Genomic DNA, 19,528 nt, shown 5'->3' on the forward strand with positions numbered 1-19,528 from the left:
TGATTATTGCCTCGATTCGACGTGCAATCAACATGAAACTCCTGCCGCATGAAACCACCGTAAGACTTGGAGTTTGTATAGCCAAACTTTCGAAATGGACAGACCAGTTGCCAACCCGATGGGTCGACAACTTCGACGACGACGCCTGGCCATTCCCCCATTTTCCACCGCCCGAGTTCGATGGCGGCTGAAGTTGCCGCAGCTCACAACGGAGAGCTGGAGATCCCAGTGGATAACGATGCCGCGTACCAGGCGGTGAAAACACCAGCTGCCGGGAAACCAGTCGCAGGTACCGACAACCAAGTCCCCAAGAAATTGGCGCCGCTATCCAAGTTGTTTCAGTACGCCGATGCGACCGACGTCGCGCTCATTCTTGTCGGGACGATCTGTGCAGCTGGCGCTGGGTTTTCGCAACCGCTCCAAATTCTGCTTTTCGGCAACATTTTGAATTCGTTCAACCCGCCACCAAGCAACGTCGTTCTCACGCAAGCCGAGCTGGATGTGCTGAATGCGCAAATGTCCAAGGGGATCAACGACATTGCGCTCAAGTTTGTCTGGGTCGGCCTCGGGGTCATGGTATGTGGCTTTGGCCAGGTCGCGTGCTGGTCCATCACGGCGAGTCGCCAAGGCAAGCGCATCAAACAAGAGTACATCCAAGCGATCTTGCGGCAGGAAATTGGATGGTTTGACGTGAACAACCCCATGGAGCTTGCGACCAAGGTGGCAGACACAACACTGATCATCCAGGACGGCATCGGGCGCAAAGTCGGCGACGGGATCAACTTTATGTCGATGGGAATTGGCGGAATTACCATTGGCGTCATCAAAGGGTGGAAGCTCGCGCTAGCTCTCTTGGGATTCACGCCCCTCATTGCGCTAACGGCGTTTCTCATGGTCAAAACGCTGTCAACGGCTGTCCAGGCGTCGGTGACAGCGTATGGGGCGGCTGGTGGAGTCGCCGAGGAGTCCCTCTCAAACATTCGCACCGTCCAAATGTTCAACCTGATGGCGGCATTTACTCAAAAGTACAACACAGCGCTGGTTGCGACGGAGAAGGCCGGGATCAAGAAGGGTCTTGCCGTCGGAGTCGGCACAGGCTCGATGTTCGGCATGATCTTTATGACGTATGCGTTTGGGATGTGGTACGGCGCCGTCCAAGTCGCGACCGACCAGCTCACGCTGCCCAAGTGCACGGAAAACTGCTACGACGGCGGGCGCGTGCTGACGGTGTTTTTCACAATCATCATGAGTGCCATGGCGCTGGGGCAAGCGGGGCCAAGTATACAAGCCGTCTTTTCGGCCCGTGCCGCCGCCGCCATCGTGTTTGAAATGATTGAGCGGCCGTCGTTAGTCGATGCAACGTCTTCGCACGGAACGACGTTGTCGGCTGTTGACGGCGACATCCAACTCGACCAGATTGAGTTTCATTACCCCGCGCGACCCGAGGTTCAAGTGTGCAAGGGGTATTCCCTCCACATCAAGGCGGGCGAAAAGGTCGCGTTGGTCGGTCCGAGCGGGAGCGGCAAGTCGACGATTGTGTCGCTCTTGGAGCGGTACTATGACCCGCTCCAAGGCGTCGTGAAGCTAGATGGCCACGACCTCCGATCTTTCAACGTCAAGTGGCTGCGAGCCCAAGTCGGGCTCGTGGGGCAGGAGCCGTCGTTGTTTTCGTGCTCGATAGCTGACAACATTCGATATGGCAAACCTGATGCGACCCTCGAAGATGTGTATGCGGCGGCCAAGCAAGCCAACGCGTACGACTTCATCTCGGCGTTCCCGCTAGGCTTTGACACCCAAGTCGGCGAGCGTGGCGCACAGCTGTCGGGGGGACAGGTGCGCTCCAGTCGCTCTCTCTTGTTGCTGGGGGCGTTGGGACTGACAAGGGTGTTTTTGCTTGGCTAGAAACAACGTATTGCGATTGCGCGAGCCATCATCAAGAACCCGGCCGTCCTCCTCCTCGACGAAGCCACGAGCGCGCTCGACACTGAAAGCGAACGCATTGTGCAAGCGTCGCTCGACGCCCTCCTTGCGACTCGCAAGCGCACGACGATTATCATTGCCCATCGCCTGTCGACCATTCGCGACGCCGATCGCATTGTCGTGCTCAACAAAGGCAGCGTTGTTGAAGAAGGCAGCCACGACGACCTCATGAGCCGCCCCGATAGTCAGTATAAAGCCTTGGTCGAAGCACAGCAGCGGCCTGCGCCGTCCAGCCCGTCGAAAATCACCGCCTTCACGAATTTTGAAGATGTCCAGGAAACCGGTGGGGCAGATACAGCTACACCACGTCAGGATGGGGCTGGAGGAGCGCCGGAGGGCGACGGGGCTGTGGCCGGCGATGCTGCGACGGAAGCCGCGCAGGTGCGAACGATCCCGATGAGTCGCATTTGGAAGCTCAACGCCCCAGAGAAATGGTACATCGTCTTGGGCTCCGTGGGGGCACTTGTCAACGGAGCAGTGTTTCCTGTGTGGGGCCTCTTGCTCACCAATGTGACGGTGCTGTTTTTCAACTACTCGCTCACGGCGGACGGGATGAAGGCGGAAGCGGTCAAGTGGTCGATGGGGTTTATCGGACTCGGGGTCGCGTTTGCGCTGGCCGTGTCGGCGCAGTACTATGGGTTTTCCGTTGCTTCGGAGCGGCTGACGCGGCGTCTCCGTGAAATGGGGTTCCAAGCCATGCTCCATCAAGACGTCGGTTGGTTTGACAAGCAGTCTTCCGGCGCCCTGACCACGATGCTGGCCACGGACTCTGCCATTATTCAAGCCATCACGGCCGAGACAATGAACCGCGGGATTGTCAACTTAGCGACGCTCTCGGTCGCGTTTTCGATCGGGTTTTACTACAGCTGGCAAATGACGCTGGCCATGATTGGCGTGTTTCCGATCATGGGCGCGGCCTCGTACATCCAAATGCAAATGATGTCTGGGCACAACAAGAAGCTCAATGACGGCGACATCAAGGCGGGCGCGTTGCTGTCGGAGGCGATCAACTCGATCCGCACTGTCGCGTCGTTCACGCTCGAGTCGCAAGTGCACTCGCAGTACGTGGGGCACCTCGATCTGTCGGCGACCAAGGATGTGAAGACGGGGCTGGCCGGCGGCACGGGGTTTGGTGTGAGCCAAGGCGTTATGTTTTTCGCCATTGCGTTTTTGTTTTGGTTTGGCGGGTGGCTGATTGTCCACAACCTGGTCGACTTTAAGGGAATGTTCCTCGTCCTCATGGCGATCATGCTGAGTACGTTTGGCGTCGGCCTCGCCGCCCAAAACATGACGGACAGCGTCAAGGCCAAGGAGGCTGCGACTCGCCTCTTTGACACGATCGACCGTACGCCCCCCATCGATTGCGCCAAGACGGATGGGAATACGTTGCCTGAAGTGCGAGGGGACCTCGAGTTTGTGCAGCTGAAGTTTGCTTACCCCAGTCGCCCCCACGCGATCATCTATGACGGCTATTCACTCAAAGTGCCAAGCGGGTCGACGGTCGCCCTGGTCGGTGCGAGTGGGTGTGGCAAGAGCACAGCCATTTCCCTCTTGGAGCGATTCTACGACCCCATCGAGGGCCGCGTGCTCCTCGATGGCGTCGACATTCGCACACTGAACTTGCAATGGCTGCGCCAACACATCTCACTGGTCGGTCAAGAACCCGTTTTGTTTGCTGGCACCATCGCAGACAACATTGCGTCGGGCAAAGTCGGGTCGACTCTCGCCGATGTCCAAGACGCGGCTCGAAAGGCGAATGCGCACGACTTTATCATGCAATTTCCAGACAACTACAACACCCAAGTCGGCGATCGCGGGATTCAAGTGTCTGGTGGCCAAAAGCAGCGGATTGCGATTGCCCGCGCCATCCTGCGCGATCCAGCTGTTCTCCTCTTGGACGAAGCCACGAGTGCCCTCGACAACGAAAGCGAGCGCATCGTGCAAGCGAGCTTGGACGCGCTGCTGCAGCTCAAACGACGCACGACCATTATTGTCGCCCATCGACTGTCTACAATTCGGAATGCAGACATTATCGCAGTCACGGCAGACGGCAAGATTGCCGAGCAAGGGACACATGACGAGCTCATGGCTATTCCCAATGGGAAATACGTTAGCTTGGTCCAGCGACAGGTTACCGCCCACTAGAAAGCGTGTTGTCGAATGAAATTTCAAAATCCATCGTCGTTCGTGCGTGCATCAGTCTAAAACCCGCACGTTCTCCAAGGTGTCCAGAGCCGTCGTCAATAATGGCGAATGTGGTGCACGACGCAGCGCTGCCTCGAATACGGATTCGACAGGCAGAGGTTGTGGACAACCCAAGGGAACTGTCCCCCGCCATTGCCATTGGGCACTTTGAGCTGCCCCTCGATGTACGCGGTGGATTCGTGATCACCTTCTCGAACGATTTGCTCAGCACCGCTCTATTCCTTGACGACGTGCGATGACGACGTGTGCACGATCAACGCGATAAGGGGCCACATTTTTCTTTGGAAAGTTTGGTTGTGGTGTTGTTGTTGGGTTGTCGATCGCAAGCAGGAGCCAATGACATGGCTTGATTTCCTGAAAATATTCTTTCTATCCAATCAAATCCCGAATATGACTCCACAAGAGGGAATGTATTCCACTCATTGGGCCTTTTCAGCCAATCACATACCGCCGATTGCGCATTGTAATGTCGGCCGTCGTCGTTCATCGCGACGTGGACGACTTCGCACCTCTGTGCGATTGTTCAATTTGATCATGAAGGCTTCGTTTGCCGCCGCCGTGTTGGCTGTTGCCGTCTGCCTCCTCTCGGGTGCACCCCAAGTATCGGCTGGTGTGTCCCTCCGTGGCGATAGCCACGCTGACGCTGCGAGTCAAGTCGCAGCGTTCGAGCGCCATTTGGCCGTGCAAAACGCGATGAACACGAAGGCCCCCGTGACGAACAAGCCGAAGAAGACCAAGAAGCCTAAGAAAACCAAGAAGCCCAAGACGAAAAAGCCGAAGAAAACCAAGAAGCCCAAGACGAAAAAGCCGAAGAAGACCAAGAAACCTACGGCGAAGAAGTCCACGACAGCCAAGCCTGCGTCGAAAACCAAAAAGGACAACAAAAAGAGTGCAGGCGCCAAACCTGCCCCTGCGACGAACCCTACGTCGACACCCGCTGGTACTCCTCTCCCTACAACTGACTTGTCCAAGTCGGCCAAGAAGGATGAAGTCAAGCCGACGAAGAACGGTGCTTCCACCTCGACCTTGGCCGTCTTCTCGACCGCAACTGTCGTTGCCCTCACAATCTCGTCGCTGCTTTAATCCTATCCTCTCCTTTGTACTCTGCCCAGCATGTTGTCGCCACGAACGCATTCAATAGCGAGTGCCCCACGCAGAGACGAACATCGTGACCATCCATCTCGTGCGTGGATTCCGCAGCGTCGTTCGGCTCCTCCAGCACTCTTCACCATGTCCAGATCTTTTCCTGTCAATTCTCTTTTCAATCAAGCTGTCGACCAATCAAAACGAACGAATCTTTTTTCGTATCTGTCGGTGGCGCATCCTGTCCGCCCATCGATGGAACGTTGCGGCCAGCGCAACCCTCCGCCACACGACGACTTCGATAGCCACACCTCGCGCTGATTTCTGAAGGGATATTTCCCTCGCCATGACATGGCAGTGTGTTGTGGAGCGTGCATTATACACACACTGCATGCCAACGCATGCTTTCCAAGGTTTCGCGGTGGTGGGCATATTAACTTGAATAACTTGATTTAGAGAAAGGTACTCGCGGGTTTCGACGGGTCGTCAGGTTGCCGCTTGGTCGGGGGGCTCAGCCGAATGTCGCTGCCTTCATCGAGGGCACAATCCGGGGACGCGTCTCCACCATCCACTTTGAGCTTGCGGTAGCCACAATAGCGTCGACGCAGTACGACACAAGTCATGAGCAGAACGACCGCGGCGGTCGCCCCCACGATTGCTGCAACAATCGCCAGGTAGTTTTTGTTGCGCACCACAGTGTCAAGAAGCGTCAGTGTCTTGGCCTGATAGTGCACATATCGCAGGGGCTGGAGGTCGAACCTTTTCTTTTGCCGTGGCGTTTCGCAATATCCAACGTTGTTTCGCACAGCTAGCCAGTTGCTGAGCTCGCTCCATGTCTCCAAGTGCGCGCAATCGGTAAGCTGGTACGGCTGCGCTTCATTCACGCCATGCTGCTCCAGGTTGAGAATGAACTTGCCGCCAACTTCCTTGACTCCCATCAGATAGCAGTCAACGTTGACGACGACGTGGAAACTGCGCAAGTGCAGCTTCTTCAAGTGCTGCTTCTTCGAGTGCTTGAGCGGATCCGTGGTAGTTTCGTTGTGAGCTTCAATCGAGTCGTAGTACAAAATCAACTTGTCGCAAATGGACGTCGAGTTGTACAGGGCAAATGCTTGTTGTACTGCTTCTTGCACTGCTGAAGGTGCCTTGGAAGAGTCGATCGAGGTCCAGACCACAGCCTTTGGCACTGGGGCGGTAGTTGTGGATACGGCATTTGGGTGGATGGTGGTAACTGATGTGTCCTTTTGAGGTTTTTCCGGGTCGCGGTTATCCTTGTCATCGTCATTGTTAGATTCATCGTGATGTAATGTAGTCTTGGGCGATGCTGTCGTTGTTGGAGCTACCGTTGTAGCTTCCTCATCGATGAGGTCTTCAATTGATACGTCATCTCCATCGTCTGTGTCATCTTCAGGACATGGATCAAACTCGCAGTTGTTCAATGGGTTCGGGTGCACCTTCGTCCGGCCATCGGCGCATGTGTGCACAACCTTTTTGCACGTGACGACCTCGTCATCGATATCGTCCCCGTCATCGTCGTTGTCATCGTCCCCATCATCATCATCACCATTGTCTTCACTTTCGTCATCACTGCCATCTTCTTCTTCCAAGTCCTCAGGACATAGATCGAACTCACAATCGTTGAACGGATTCGGGTACACCTGTGTGATCCCATCGGCACAGACGTACACAAGGTCCTTGCACTTCAGCTTTTTCATTCCCACGAGGGGAGACGCATGTCCTCCCGTGGAAGACTCGTCCATGAAGAGAAACATTGCTACCGTGAGCGCACTCACGGCCTTGGACATGTGCATGGTGGTGATCGGCGTCCGCGGTCCAGGGAAAGGGCGAGAGTGCGCACGTTGATCGCTCTGGGAAGTTCCTCGCTGGCTGTAGCGATGAATACCTCTTTTATTGATAAAATTGACAAAACGTATTATGGTACTTGACTAAGTATTAGGCAAATAGTATTTCATATTCCTATATAAACTTATATACCATGACCTTTAATATGTTGCCAATCGTAAGACTCCACAGCCGGCACAAACAGCACGCCTTGCAATGTGTTTAAAACAGCACTTTGTCGTCCAAGTGTTATGTGTAATACAATCAAGAAGTACAAGTAGAGTTTAAAACCTGTTGAAAACACAAAGAACCGAAAACGACAGGCTATAGAACTGGGCCAATCAACGATGACCAAGAGCGTCGTGCCACACGCTCGGGCATTTCAATTCCACGTCGGCAATGAAGTTGTTAGCGCTGGGCGTCGCACTCTTGGCGATGGTTTTGTCGCCGGTGGAAGCCAAGAAGTGCAAGAAACTAGTGCACACCTGCATGAACGGTGTAACGAAGGTGTATCCGAACCCAGACAACGACTGCAAGTTCGACCTGTGTCCCGAAGACATGGAGGACGAAGACGTGGTCGCCCAAGTCGAAGCGACGGTGGCCGTGTCCACTGCCGCCGTCCCTACGGCTTCCACGTCAGTGCTGGACAAATCCCAAGCGAAGCATCTCGCTGAATCCGAATGGACTGAGTTGGACGACGCGGCTGTCCCTTCCTTGTTGCGTGATGCAGCGAAACTCGCGTTCGACTTGTACAAGGAAAAGGCTGTGTGCGAAGAGCTCCAGATCGAGTACTCGTCCATCGAAGTCAAAAACGCGTCCGACTTCATTGGAACCAAGAATAAGGAATCCAAGTACAACAAGATCCCGACACAGTCGTACCATGTCGTTGCAAACGTGTCGTGCATGCTGAGCGGGGAGCAGCAGGTGCCTGGCAACTTCGTCCTGAACATGGAACACCACGGGAAGGACTCGCTCAAGTACTTCCAACTGGTCGAGTGTGGACACGAAGAACAGTGGGGTCAAATGGTCAACTGGCTCACTATTCGTGACGGCCGCGCGTATTGTCAGACGCCTGCGGGGAAAGCCAAGTTTGACTCGCAGCCACTGCACTTTGTCAACGCGGCGGCGTCGCAGTCGGACCCGAACTCAATCATCAACGTGATCAAGAAAGATAACAAGTACATTGCGATTACAGGGGCAATAGTCGGGCTGTTGGGAGTCGTCCTCATTGCCACCGTGATGGCCGTCGTGACGAGCCGTCGATCGAAGCGCGGCGCGAAAAACTGGACCAAGCAAAACGTGCCCACCAAGCCCACGATGAGGTCCGTCCTCGAAGTGGATGTGACTACCGTGGAGAACGAAGTCAACTCAACGCGGGGGCTCGTCGACGGCGTGTCCACCAAGAACAACATGGAGGATATTAAGATTTAACTGTGAAAACTATGCCAAGTCAGTAACCTCGCGACGTGTTGTGCATGGGATTCGTAAGAGCACTACGACACAAATGGAGAAATTCCTTTTAGCGCTTGTGTGATGATAGCGCAGCGTGAGTGCATGCCTTCGCCTCACAGATTTCGTCCAGGCTTGCGTCGGTTGTTGGCAAATGCACTGGTGGCGTCAAATGTTGGCTGGACCATCGCCAGGTAGAGCGACCACGTTGCAGAGGCTGCGACGTATTCCAGGGACGGACTGGCAGCTTCCGCTGCATACGCTTTTCAGCTGATAGAGGGTACACATATGAGCCACGGGAAGCGAAGACGAGGTATTGACTGGAATATGTTTACAAGCTGGAGACAGTTTCGACGACGGCAGGCGCTGCATCGGCGGCGGCACCCTTGACTAGTTCGTCTTCGTTGGGAATGACCTCAACGGCAGGGGCGGCTTCGAGAGCTGCCGCACGCGCTCGGACATCGACCAGTGTTTGTACCAACACGTCAACAGTTCGCTGGAGTTCTTCTTCCGTCTTCAAGTACGAGATGAAGAAGCGCAGACGACACTTGCCTTCTTCAACGGCGGGGTGCACGATCGGCTTGACATTGATACCGTGGTTATCGCTCAGCATCATGGACGCTAGCACAGTCTCGACCGTTGACCCCACGTACACGACAACCACACACGTTCCACGCACGTTGGTGCCGACATCTAACTTGGCCTTGACGCACGCGTCAAAGAAGAACGCACTGAGCTCCTGCAGTCGCGTGGAGCGTTCGGGTTCCTGTGCCATCAGCTGAAGCGACTTGAGGGTCGCGCCGGCGTTGGCAGGGCCGAGGCCCACCGAGTAGACGAACCCTCCAGCGCAATACTTGAGGTACTGGATCAGCGCATGCGAGGCCAGGATGAAGCCACCGACGGAGCCCATTGCCTTGCTCATCGTGCCCATGCGAACATCGACGTCGGATGTCGCGATATTGAAGTGTTCGCACATGCCCTTCCCAGTCGCGCCCATGGTCCCAAACGAATGCGCTTCGTCCAAAAACAACAAACACTTGTGGGCGTTTTTCAACGCGACAAACGCTGGCAGGTCAGGGATGTCGCCGTCCATCGAGTACACGCCTTCAATCACTAGCAGCACTCGGCGGTACTTGTGTCGGACCGAGCGGAGGATACGGTCCGCCGTCGCAACATCATTGTGTGGAAACGACAGGATCGACGCCCCACTGAGGCGCTGGCCCGTCACACAACTGTTGTGGTTGAGCACGTCGCACAAGATCAAGTCGCCCTTGCCGACTAACGAATCGATCGTGGTCACGTTGGCGACCCATCCGCCGACAAACAACACGGCGGCTTCAGCGTTGAAATGAGAACACAGCGTCTTCTCGACGTCCGTGTTGACAATCGTTTGGCCGACAATCGGGGACGAACTCATGCCTGTGCCGTACGTCTACATGAATGCATCCCCACAATAAGATATCAACGTCGCCCATAACGACATCGTACATCGATGGCAGCCTTTGACGCAGCGGCCACTTCGGGATGCGATGCGTAGCCCAAGTAGTTGTACGTGTTGTAGTTGAGTTGTTTGCGCTTTTCGGTCGTGAGCACGTCCAAGTACGGCACCTACGAGCACAAGGTCAGTTTCTACCATGCAGATGAGGATGCGTACTTTGAGGCCAGCAGCAGTCAGTTCATCCATTTGGCCTTGCAAGTGCTTGATCTCGGGAAACGACAGGACGTCGTAACACTCAGGAAGCATTTCGCCGTCTTCACCGACGTACGACATGGCTTGGACGCCCGCTTCACCAGTTTGCGAGTCACTCAATTCGCCAGTTGCCAAACCAGGGGCTGCAATCAACTTGGCGGGGGTGTCATACTGGAAAAACACAGCGGGGGGCACCACCACGCCAAGGAATTCTCCCAGTTCAGCGCTCAAGCTCACAATCGCGACGGAATCCATGCCGAAACAGGCCCACGGAGTATTCAAGTCAATCTTGTCACTGGCCTTGGTTGATTCCTTGTCCTGGTTGACTTCGTCCGAGGTCTCACCACCGCCCACGGCTTCCTGGGCGAGGCGGGCCACGAGCCACGCTTCAATTTCCACTTCAGTGCGCACATCGGTGGGTGGGATGGTAGCTTGGGGCTTTTCGTCGCTTTCAATCTCTTCCGGGGCCTCTTCAATCTGAACTGCCTGGACGGCGGCCTTGGAGTCTGCGCGATGGATGTACTGCGCCGCCAACGACCCCGAGTTGTACTGATTCTTGGCGGCACTACGTTGAATCTTGCCGCTCGTCGTCTTGGGAATCGTTCTGGGCTTGAGCAAAACAATCGCCGCACATCGCAACTGGTGCTCGGACAACACAGAAGTTGCAATCTTCCGGGCAATCGCCCCAAGTTGGTCTTGGTCTTTCCTCAAGTCCGCGCGGAGTTCGACAACCACCACCAACGCTTCTTCTTGCTGAGCCGTTTCAATCGAAAACGCGGCTACGCATCCAGGACGGACTTGATCGTGCGCCAATTCGACCTGACCATGCACATGACGACATTTTGAATCCAATCGAAGGCAGGAATGTCCTACGCACCGAATGCTCAACATCTTGTGGGCACACGTTCCGTCCTCGAATGATGATGAGATCCTTGAGACGCCCCGTGATGAAGACTTCGTCGTGGCGGAGAAATCCCATGTCTCCCGACCTCAGCCAGTTGCCTTTGTAGCTCTGATGGGCCGCCCTACACACGCACGCCATCGTTACCACCCTTGTTCGCACGACATGATCGAACAACGCACTTGGGCGATTTCACTTTGGCATGGAACATCTCGGCAGTGTATTCTTCGCGCTTCCAGTAGCCTTTCGCTACACTCGGCCCTTGAATCCAAACTTCGCCGACTTGGTTTTCGCCCAACGGTTTGAATGACTCGGGATCGACAACGATCACTTTAAACGTGGGCATGGCATGACCGCACCCGACCAAAGTCGTTGCGTCCGGGGACGGGTGGCCCTTAGGTGCAAGCACAACGCGCTTTTGCTTCTCCAGGACGCTCTTCTTCACGTTCAAGACTGACGGTTCTTTTCGTACCTTGGGGTCTTGCCCAGTCACAACCTAGACGTACGATGAGGCTAGAACAGTCCTGTCGACCGAACACGCACCAACGTGACTTCAGCCAGACCGTAGCCGCAATTGAACGTCTTCGGGTCAAATCCGGCCGGGGCGAACGTTTCCGTGAACGCCTCAAGCGATTCGACGCGGATTGGCTCGGCAGCACAGATCGCTTGCTTTAAATGCGACAAGTCCAACTTCGCCACCTGGGCCTTGGACGTTTTGCGCGCTGCCAAGGCATAACCAAAGTTCGGTGCGCACAAATGTGTGCCCTTGTACTTGGAAGCGATACGAATCCACATCGCAGGATCTTTGATAAACGCCAGCGGCGACATCGACACACATCGAGCTCCTGTCCAGCACCATAGTGAGCACCCCTACGCCTCGAAGAGGGGGAATTTGTCAACGTACCGAACGCGCACGGCGTGAGAATGAATCCGACAAGGCCCATGTCGTGGTAAGACGGCAGCCACGAAATAAGGGTGTCCGTCTCTTCGATAGATGCCCACGTCTTCAGTTGCGCTTGGATGTTTCCGTGCGAGATCATGACAGCTTTGGGCTCGGAAGTCGAACCCGAGGAGTATTGGAAGAACGCAACATCGTCCACACCCACGCTAACGTCGGTGAAGCTAAAGGACGATTAGATTTAGGCATAGGTACATCTTTCAAATGGAGATTACGCACCGAGAAGCTGTCGAGCTTGAAATCGCATCAGTCGAGTACCATTGAATGTCCTTGGGCCACGTCGGCGCGTCGCTGGAGAAATAGCTCTTGGCCGTTGCGAGTTGAGTCGCCAAATGATACGTTCGGTTGGTCAAGATGACGCGCGCGCCAGAGTCCGCCACCATACGATTGAACTTGGGCAAATCCTTTGCCAGCGTGCCTGGGTACGGAGGGTAGGTTGGAATGCCGATGGCACCGGCGTACAAACAACCCCAAAACCCCATGGCGAAATCCAAACCAGGAGGGTAGCATAACATGACGCGATCGCCCTTGGACAATCCTGCACAGTACGTTGAATCATGGAAACGCATCGATCGGGGTACTGGTACCGGCGTCAGTCTGCAAAGTCGCTGCGACTTTGCGTGCGGCACGGTCGAGTTCTTCGAACGTGATCACGACACTTTCGTGGCCTTGGTCATCCAGAAAGATGTACACAACCTTATCAGGGGTCTCCATAGCACGGCGTTTGAGCAAGTCGACGATTGTTTCGTCCGGGGCGTCTTCGCGGGCAAACGAGCCCTTGAACAGCCGCTTCGCCGGCCGTTCGACATTCTCATCCTCTTCGTCTTCGATCTTATGTTTCCTCTTCTTACGAGAGCTCATGACAACAGTCGTGCCGACGATGGCCGCCGCAACAGACAGCACGACGACACTAGCGGCTTCAGCGAATTGCATCTCCATGATGCTGCTCCTGCGCTGCTTCTCGGGGAAAATGAAAGTGTTTGAATTCCCTCTCGTAATGGCGACCAATGATTGGTCGACCTGATGCGTCATGCGGCGTACGATGTCGACGTTTTTTTAAAAGATATACGACTTGTATGGCACGGTAAAAACACCCCATTAAAATATGGCCGATATCGCAAATTGCGAGCATTTTACGACTTCAAGGTTGGTTGGTTTCTCATATGAATGCTTGTTTTACCTTGGTATTTGTAACCGAGTGTTCATCTAGCGCAAAATTTGCGGTGAGAATAAAGCTATGTTTCGTAGACAACGTGACGTTCACTTACGTATCGTTTCGACGAGATGACGGGATTAGTGTGATAATCACGGGAAACGTCGTCGGATCCGACAGCGGCCAAGCAACTACGGACGCCGCCGCATCACACTACAGTCCAAGAGATAACTTTGGGAGTATATGGATGCATGATGACCGCAGCACTCAATCCTTTCTTGAATTGGTAAACTGACGAGACGGCTGATGGCACACCGCCACAAATAGAGTTGCTGCAGGGCTTGCCATCATCGGTCTCGTCAGTAAACCCCTTGGTTATGCATGAAACATCAAGCTCGGTGGAAATACTGAGTTGAACGCATCTACCCTTCGATTGCAAGTGCCATCTCCCAAAGGAACTATCGCCTGTGTCGGGTCCCGATTATCCCGACAGGATGACACATAGCTCATTGGCAGTGTTCTGCAGCAACCACAAACTTGCCGAGTGGTTGGACGGATCCCTATCGCAATGAGCTACCCCAACCGAACAAGTGCGATGCATATGGAGCAAAAAGTTTGTTAACACATTGTCGTCGACCGAAGGCATCCACGGGTCATGGAGGTTTTTTGTCGACATCATCGTCACTTTCCAGCTTCCGTCCGTGCTCGAGCCAGACCTCGATTGTTTCGTGCAAGCAGAGGGCAACAGGTAGTGCTTTCATTTGCCTCCACGTGGGCATGAGGAACGCTGACAGAGTCGAATTCACAGTCCAAGGCGATTTGGGTGCCCGAAATGCCGTGATTTTAATGCACGTGATTATCAAGTCAGCGATGCCGCGGGAATTCACGGCCCCAAGCAAGAGTGGCAACCCTGTTGACAACAACATGGCTGGCGCCAATATTGCATTCATGGTACTCCATTGCACGACCATCAATTCAATTGCAAATATAACTCTCGGCGTTATCCTCAAAGCCGTCAACAGAGGCAGGGGCGTGTACATCTGGACCTTTTCTTGTCGTTCCTAGACCCATGATCGTACATGCTTCCAGTCAGCTCTTTGTCATGAGGCATACAAACATTTTGGTACATACACTCTGTAATTCTTTATCCGGACAGGGAGGTGGCATTGTGCAATCCTTGGAGGTGGGCGGCAGGATGTACAACAACAGCCTCGCCACGCTGGACCGCATCATGGGGTCACTTCGCTCGTACACCGTAAGGAGGCGCATGGATGGTGCGGTACAATGTCGTAATCGTGTTCATCTCAGGACCCCTCAAGGGTGCGGTACGATGTTGAGACCCTGTTGCGCCAGATTCCATCCATCAGTCCACAGCACGGTGTGTATACGCACAACAATGGATCCACGAGGTAGGGACAAGTATTTGAATATGAAACCCTTACACAGGCGATAGCACCATGATGAGCCTCACCGGGACGATCCCCATCTACTATGGCGGGAACCAGTACAACATTCCTGTTGAAATCTGGATCCCGGAAGCATATCCTTTTGCAGCACCGACGTGTTTCGTGCGCCCAACAACTGACATGATGGTACTACACACTTGAATCTTCATTCAGTGATCGAACGTCCCTTCCAACATTGCTCCGATTCTTGGAGTAGATTCGGCCGGGTCACCCTCACGTCGACCAAAACGGGTTAATTGTCGTGCCATACTCGACCAACTGGGACTGCGACCACAGCCTTGTTGAGCTCGTGGGGTACTCCCCCAACTCTTCAAATCTACCTTGGTGCCGTCCTCATTGCATTCCAGGTATCATTGCTCGATCTTTGGTGCGCAGCCCCCAGTGTTTCGCCGACCTGCGAACCAGCAACTCGCCCCAGCTCCAACGTATCAGCAACCTTCCATGCAACAAGGCTACACTCAGCAGCCGTATCAACAAGGAGGATACGCTGCATCGTCGCAACAGCAACAAGCACCGTACAGCCAGCCGCCAGCGCAAACGTATCCACCCGCGCAATCCGCGAGTCAAGTTCGTCGAGCCTCCCTCCGTTCGCCCATCAACAACTTCGTCGCTAATCCTGTATACGATTGCGTGTAGTACTCGGCGTACCAACCGCCGGCGATCGATCCCGCCGTGAAGCTCAAGGCCGAAGCAACGGAGAAAATTCAGCACGAGCTCCAAAAAATGTACAGACGAATTCGAGGTACTTGTGTTCAGCACATTTGTGGATAACGCTATGTGGCAGACGAGATCGACGGCGAATTCGACACGCAGCGCGAAATTTCGCACGGCCAGCAACGTCTCGTCCAAGGCAAGCAATCGCTCGAGCAACTCAAGGCCAACTTGACAAACGCCGTCGCCCAAGTGGAAGCGATGGACCGCCAAGTCACCGAATGGATCGCGGCCAACGAAAACCAAGTAGATTGGACTGTGCTTTTTTGCAATGTCGAAGACGCACTGCATGCGTAGGATGAAGTAAACGTGGACGAAGTTCTAGTGGCCGCGGATCCCCTTTCCCAGCAGTACGCAGTGGAATAACGTGGTGAGCATACGCTTGAGACGACCACCATCGTTGTGTGTAGGCAATTGGACGCATATGCTGAACGCAATGCGATAGAAGATGCGCTGTACTTCATGGACCGCGCCCTCGCCAACGGCGAAATCGAGCTCCAAGTATTTTTGAAGGTTGGATCACATGGTGGATAACGTCGCGCCTGACGGAGGAGGCGTATTCTCGTAGGAGGTGCGAAAGCTCGCGCGAAAGCAATTTATGAGCGTTGCGTTGATGCAAAAGGTGCATGACGTCCAACACACGACAGCCACCCGTCGCTAATACGAGATGTGCATTTTGTGAAATATGTGAGTGTACGAGGGGCTATGTGGACTGGAGACCCGCGGCTTTGGGTCGTCGCGCCAAATGCGAGATGGCTGCGATGAGGGCGTCTGCTACTGCCCGCGGTAGCTTGCGCTCAAAGACATGTCGCCACACCACTGCATGCATGCACACACTTAGATAGGTGTGGACCGTCGGGAAGGTGTGCTTGCACGTACACAGCATGATGACGAACGCGCCGCCTATGTGGGTGACCCGATATGCACTCCACTGGACCAGGCGCTGCCACACAAACCGACCTATAGAGTGGAAATAAGGACGACTCTGAAAATGGCACTACTGCCACTGGAAAAGTACCAAATCGTAGAGCTCTAAATACTGCCGACGTCTCGATGCGATGCGTCAGTGCCGCATGCTGTGCGGCCAACGTTGTGACTTCTATCTAAAGATATTGGTGACCAAGGTCGTGACGCAACAGAGGAGTTGAGTCGAACCTGCTGGGCCTCCAGTTGCTTGTCGATGCGCTTGATCGTGTCTCGTAGTTCAGTGCGGAGAACATCCACTTGGCGCATCTCCCTCGTGAATGTGGTTTTCTATCCATCGTCAAGCAGCATGAATCGGTGACGATGATCGAGTCGAGCTTACCGTGTCGTAAGAGAGCGTGTGCAGTGCCTCAGATAGTTCTTCATGGCGTTGACTGTCGAAATGTAGCTTGGCTTTCAGTTCGTCAACTTCCTGGGCCAACGACGGGAGACGTTCGATGAGAGATTGCGACGATGTTGTCGTTGGTCCATCCTTGGCATTGGGAAGTCGAAACGATGAGCTTCGCCTCCAGTTGTCGACCTGTTACGGATGAAGAAGATGTGCGGTCTGGGTGGACCACGCGTACCAGGTCGTCCATGGTTTTTATGTACTTTTGCTTTGCTTGTTCCTTGGACAGATTGCCCAATGCCTTCCACTTGCTCCTGCACATGCACCAACTCTGAGCAAACAGAGAGGTTGTGGAACGATGCACACCACGACGCGAGGTCAGTTGACGATGTCCCGTCCAGAGGTGGTGCCACTAAGCTGCAAGGTCCTAGTGTGGCTTGCTGGAAAAGTGCGTCGAAGTCAAGTCGCACGGATGATGTCGGGTTTCGCAGGATACGATGAGGACCTGAACATGCACGCTCGTCATGCTGGTGTACATGCATGCAATAAGCGCATGTACCATTGTACGTCTGCAGGAACAGTACCGCTGCGGCAAAATCTGTCTCCACGGACGCACCACTCTCCATGATCGTCGGCCGTTTTTTCCTTTGATGAGGTGTGGAGTATAAATTCGGCTCTGCAAGATGTCTACGTTACAACTACCGAAATTGATAACCTCTGTAATCTAATTATCGGCAAATTTCAGTATCACAAATTGCTACTTCATCAAGGTATTCTGACGCGAGTTCCACGTCCGCAGCTTGACTGAAATACGACCTCCTTTGTTCAGAGAGCCAACGTAGTGATTGTCGTCAAAGGTGTACGAGGGGTATGCAATGACATGTGCAACTGTCGCCTCTACTCTTAACCCCGAGATAGCGGTTGCGACTGGAAATTGCTCAGCCAGTCCAATCGAATAGCCGCCACCGCGTCGGTGGTGTCTCCATGGAGCCGGTACATGCATTTGCATAGTGTTGTGGGATTGGGCAGCATGAATTTGAATTTCAAATCTGACCATATTACAGAGACAACGATACAGTGCTGGTCGTTGAAGTTAGGTACACTCATTAATCCTTCATAAGTATGGCGAATTTTGTCCAATTGTAATAAGGATTGGACCGACTTGCACCAATCAAAGCGCTGAATGCATTGATAGTTTCTGAGTTTAAAAGTGGCCAATATTAGTCGAGAAATTCGTAAAATAAGGAATAGGATGGTCAAAACCTCGGTCAACCACGTGTGGTACACCATCCATTCGACAATTTTGGTGGCTCTAGAAACATCGTAAAACAATGCTAACCTAATATAACACAAAACTAACACTTCTGTGACCATTTTAGATGCATCAAGGCCAGCTACTCTCTGCCCAAGACCGTGGATCGATTTTGGCGTTTCGGAAGGCCGGGTGGTCCATTCGCAAGATTGCCAAAGAGTTGGGGATCTATAAGGCAACTCTTCACACTTTCCTTTAGAGATCCTAAACTCTATGGCACGGCCTTGCGAGGTGGAAGAAACGCCAAATTGAGCGTGTGACCACAGACGACTTCTCCGTTCGGCGTCCCAAAGCGATTCAAGTTCCACGCGGCTATAGCATGATCTCGAACTGAACGTAGTGGCACGAACATTCCGACAATATTTGTCAAAAACTTCCTATCTCAGCTACAAGAAACGCATGGCCGCCCCACGACTCACTGCAACTCCGAAGCACCCAAGGCTCGAGTGGGAAAAGAGTCAAGTCGACCTTGGATTGGGGTGGAACCAAATCGTCTTTTCGGACGAGAAAAAGTTCAATCTGGACGGTCCAGTTGGACTCCAGTATTACAGTTCTGTATTGGCATGATATACGTAGGAAGGAGCAAACGTGTATGAGCCGCCAAAATGGTGGAGGAAGTGTCATAATTTTGGCCGGCATCTCAAGTCAAGGAAAGATTGTGATTGCTGTGCTGGAGGACCGGTAAGATTCCTTTGCGTATTGCTACACAATCTCCAGCTACCTCATGCCCTTCGTGCACCAATTCCATCCGGATGGATTCGTCTTTCAACAAGATAACGCCAGCATACACACCAGCCGCGAGACCAAGGCCTTCTTTGCTGACGACGGTGTCCCTTTGTAGCCCTGGCCTGTCCTCTCACCAGACCTCAACCCCATTGAAAACATTTGGGGAGTTTTGGTCCGTAAAGTGTATGCGAATGGGCGGCAATTCGAGCGTGTTGAAGATCTAAAATGCGAAATTTTACGGCAGTGGGCGTCCTTGGACCATGATCTGCTTCTCAAGCTGTTGGCATCCATGAAATCCCGTTGCATCACTGTCATTCAAGGCAAGGGGTCATTTACTAAATATTATAATGAGTTTTGGTTATGTTGTATCAATTTTGTGTCTTTGAACTACCAAATTGTGCACTGTACCAAACTTGCTTTGCCAACAAAAAGTACACATTTTCGAACATATAAATGCTTTGTGTTGTATGAGCTCGTTGCGTCAAAAGGAAAGGTTGTAGACCTGTTGTTGGCTTTCGTAGATTCATTGACATCAATGGCGACGTCATTAAATTGTGTCGTCGATCTGTTCGTGTTAAATTCATGGTGTACCAATCTTGAATGGCCAGCACTGTATAACTCACGGCCATCTTGAGCACTACACCATGAGCAAACGACTCAAGTGGTCGTACTCAATGGACGAGAAGCGGCAGTTGCTCAAGTCTTTGATGAGCAAAACGTCAGCAGCAGAAAGTTCTGCG

At 53.5% G+C, this 19,528-nt stretch overlaps 7 protein-coding genes across 10 annotated transcripts; 5 read left to right on the plus strand and 2 right to left on the minus strand.

Moving 5' to 3' along the window:
* Positions 1–97: 97 nt before the first annotated feature.
* On the plus strand, positions 98–4,176 carry H310_04637 (hypothetical protein). Its single transcript, XM_008869075.1, has 2 exons — positions 98–1,833; positions 1,903–4,176. The coding sequence occupies exons 1-2, from the start codon at positions 181–183 to the stop codon at positions 4,123–4,125; spliced, it is 3,876 nt and encodes a 1,291-aa protein (XP_008867297.1). The 5' UTR covers positions 98–180; the 3' UTR covers positions 4,126–4,176.
* A 489-nt stretch (positions 4,177–4,665) lies between these two features.
* H310_04638 (hypothetical protein) lies at positions 4,666–5,478 on the plus strand. Its single transcript, XM_008869076.1, has one exon. The coding sequence runs from the start codon at positions 4,720–4,722 to the stop codon at positions 5,266–5,268; it is 549 nt and encodes a 182-aa protein (XP_008867298.1). The 5' UTR covers positions 4,666–4,719; the 3' UTR covers positions 5,269–5,478.
* A 156-nt stretch (positions 5,479–5,634) lies between these two features.
* H310_04639 (hypothetical protein) lies at positions 5,635–7,158 on the plus strand. The gene has a single exon (XM_008869077.1). The coding sequence runs from the start codon at positions 6,631–6,633 to the stop codon at positions 7,129–7,131; it is 501 nt and encodes a 166-aa protein (XP_008867299.1). The 5' UTR covers positions 5,635–6,630; the 3' UTR covers positions 7,132–7,158.
* Positions 7,159–7,490: 332 nt separating this feature from the next.
* On the plus strand, positions 7,491–8,610 carry H310_04640 (hypothetical protein). The gene has a single exon (XM_008869078.1). The coding sequence runs from the start codon at positions 7,510–7,512 to the stop codon at positions 8,539–8,541; it is 1,032 nt and encodes a 343-aa protein (XP_008867300.1). The 5' UTR covers positions 7,491–7,509; the 3' UTR covers positions 8,542–8,610.
* Positions 7,503–13,073, minus strand: H310_04641 (hypothetical protein). The gene is made up of 9 exons (XM_008869079.1): positions 12,696–13,073; positions 12,328–12,646; positions 12,055–12,272; positions 11,694–11,995; positions 11,333–11,646; positions 11,127–11,274; positions 10,214–11,068; positions 10,048–10,167; positions 7,503–9,991 (listed from the first exon to the last, which is right to left on the minus strand). Exons 1-9 carry the CDS (start codon positions 13,045–13,047, stop codon positions 8,891–8,893), a joined length of 3,729 nt encoding a protein of 1,242 aa, XP_008867301.1. The 5' UTR covers positions 13,048–13,073; the 3' UTR covers positions 7,503–8,890.
* A 1,364-nt stretch (positions 13,074–14,437) lies between these two features.
* H310_04642 (hypothetical protein) lies at positions 14,438–16,124 on the plus strand. 3 transcript variants are annotated; one of them, XM_008869080.1, is made up of 10 exons: positions 14,438–14,516; positions 14,570–14,670; positions 14,715–14,853; positions 14,924–15,021; positions 15,075–15,294; positions 15,364–15,469; positions 15,512–15,684; positions 15,736–15,788; positions 15,849–15,951; positions 16,007–16,124. In XM_008869080.1, exons 1-10 carry the CDS (start codon positions 14,457–14,459, stop codon positions 16,097–16,099), a joined length of 1,146 nt encoding a protein of 381 aa, XP_008867302.1. In that variant the 5' UTR covers positions 14,438–14,456; the 3' UTR covers positions 16,100–16,124. The 3 variants fall into 3 exon arrangements, with proteins under 3 accessions (XP_008867302.1, XP_008867303.1, XP_008867304.1); XM_008869081.1 differs by having other exon boundaries at positions 15,736–15,951; XM_008869082.1 differs by having other exon boundaries at positions 15,512–15,951.
* H310_04643 lies at positions 16,070–17,419 on the minus strand. Of its 2 annotated transcripts, XM_008869083.1 has the most exons (8): positions 17,310–17,419; positions 17,117–17,255; positions 16,989–17,064; positions 16,745–16,942; positions 16,594–16,692; positions 16,457–16,537; positions 16,318–16,398; positions 16,070–16,257 (listed from the first exon to the last, which is right to left on the minus strand). In XM_008869083.1, exons 1-6 carry the CDS (start codon positions 17,374–17,376, stop codon positions 16,502–16,504), a joined length of 615 nt encoding a protein of 204 aa, XP_008867305.1. In that variant the 5' UTR covers positions 17,377–17,419; the 3' UTR covers positions 16,070–16,257; positions 16,318–16,398; positions 16,457–16,501. The 2 variants fall into 2 exon arrangements, with proteins under 2 accessions (XP_008867305.1, XP_008867306.1); XM_008869084.1 differs by lacking the exon at positions 16,070–16,257 and having other exon boundaries at positions 16,290–16,398.
* Between the last annotated feature and the right edge of the window lie 2,109 nt (positions 17,420–19,528).

The sequence above is a fragment of the Aphanomyces invadans genome (genome assembly GCF_000520115.1).
Source record: "Aphanomyces invadans strain NJM9701 unplaced genomic scaffold supercont1.7, whole genome shotgun sequence".
Classification (NCBI taxonomy): Eukaryota; Oomycota; class Saprolegniomycetes; order Saprolegniales; family Verrucalvaceae; genus Aphanomyces; species Aphanomyces invadans.

Coding starts and splice junctions, on each gene's coding strand:
- H310_04637 (XM_008869075.1), top strand. CDS start 181: ATGGCGGCTGAAGTTGCCGCAGCTCACAACGGAGAGCTGGAGATCCCA. Junction 1,834..1,902: donor CACAGCTGTCGGGGGGACAG/GTGCGCTCCAGT, acceptor TTGCTTGGCTAG/AAACAACGTATTGCGATTGC.
- H310_04638 (XM_008869076.1), top strand. CDS start 4,720: ATGAAGGCTTCGTTTGCCGCCGCCGTGTTGGCTGTTGCCGTCTGCCTC.
- H310_04639 (XM_008869077.1), top strand. CDS start 6,631: ATGAGGTCTTCAATTGATACGTCATCTCCATCGTCTGTGTCATCTTCA.
- H310_04640 (XM_008869078.1), top strand. CDS start 7,510: ATGAAGTTGTTAGCGCTGGGCGTCGCACTCTTGGCGATGGTTTTGTCG.
- H310_04641 (XM_008869079.1), bottom strand. CDS start 13,047: ATGGAGATGCAATTCGCTGAAGCCGCTAGTGTCGTCGTGCTGTCTGTT. Junction 11,996..12,054: donor TCTCACGCCGTGCGCGTTCG/GTACGTTGACAA, acceptor GGTGCTGGACAG/GAGCTCGATGTGTGTCGATG. Junction 11,069..11,126: donor CACAAGATGTTGAGCATTCG/GTGCGTAGGACA, acceptor GTGCATGGTCAG/GTCGAATTGGCGCACGATCA.
- H310_04642 (XM_008869080.1), top strand. CDS start 14,457: ATGTACAACAACAGCCTCGCCACGCTGGACCGCATCATGGGGTCACTT. Junction 15,295..15,363: donor CCGCGCAATCCGCGAGTCAA/GTTCGTCGAGCC, acceptor GATTGCGTGTAG/TACTCGGCGTACCAACCGCC. Junction 15,952..16,006: donor AGCTCCAAGTATTTTTGAAG/GTTGGATCACAT, acceptor GTATTCTCGTAG/GAGGTGCGAAAGCTCGCGCG.
- H310_04643 (XM_008869083.1), bottom strand. CDS start 17,376: ATGGAGAGTGGTGCGTCCGTGGAGACAGATTTTGCCGCAGCGGTACTG. Junction 17,065..17,116: donor TCAACTGACCTCGCGTCGTG/GTGTGCATCGTT, acceptor GTGCATGTGCAG/GAGCAAGTGGAAGGCATTGG. Junction 16,538..16,593: donor AGCAACTGGAGGCCCAGCAG/GTTCGACTCAAC, acceptor ATCTTTAGATAG/AAGTCACAACGTTGGCCGCA.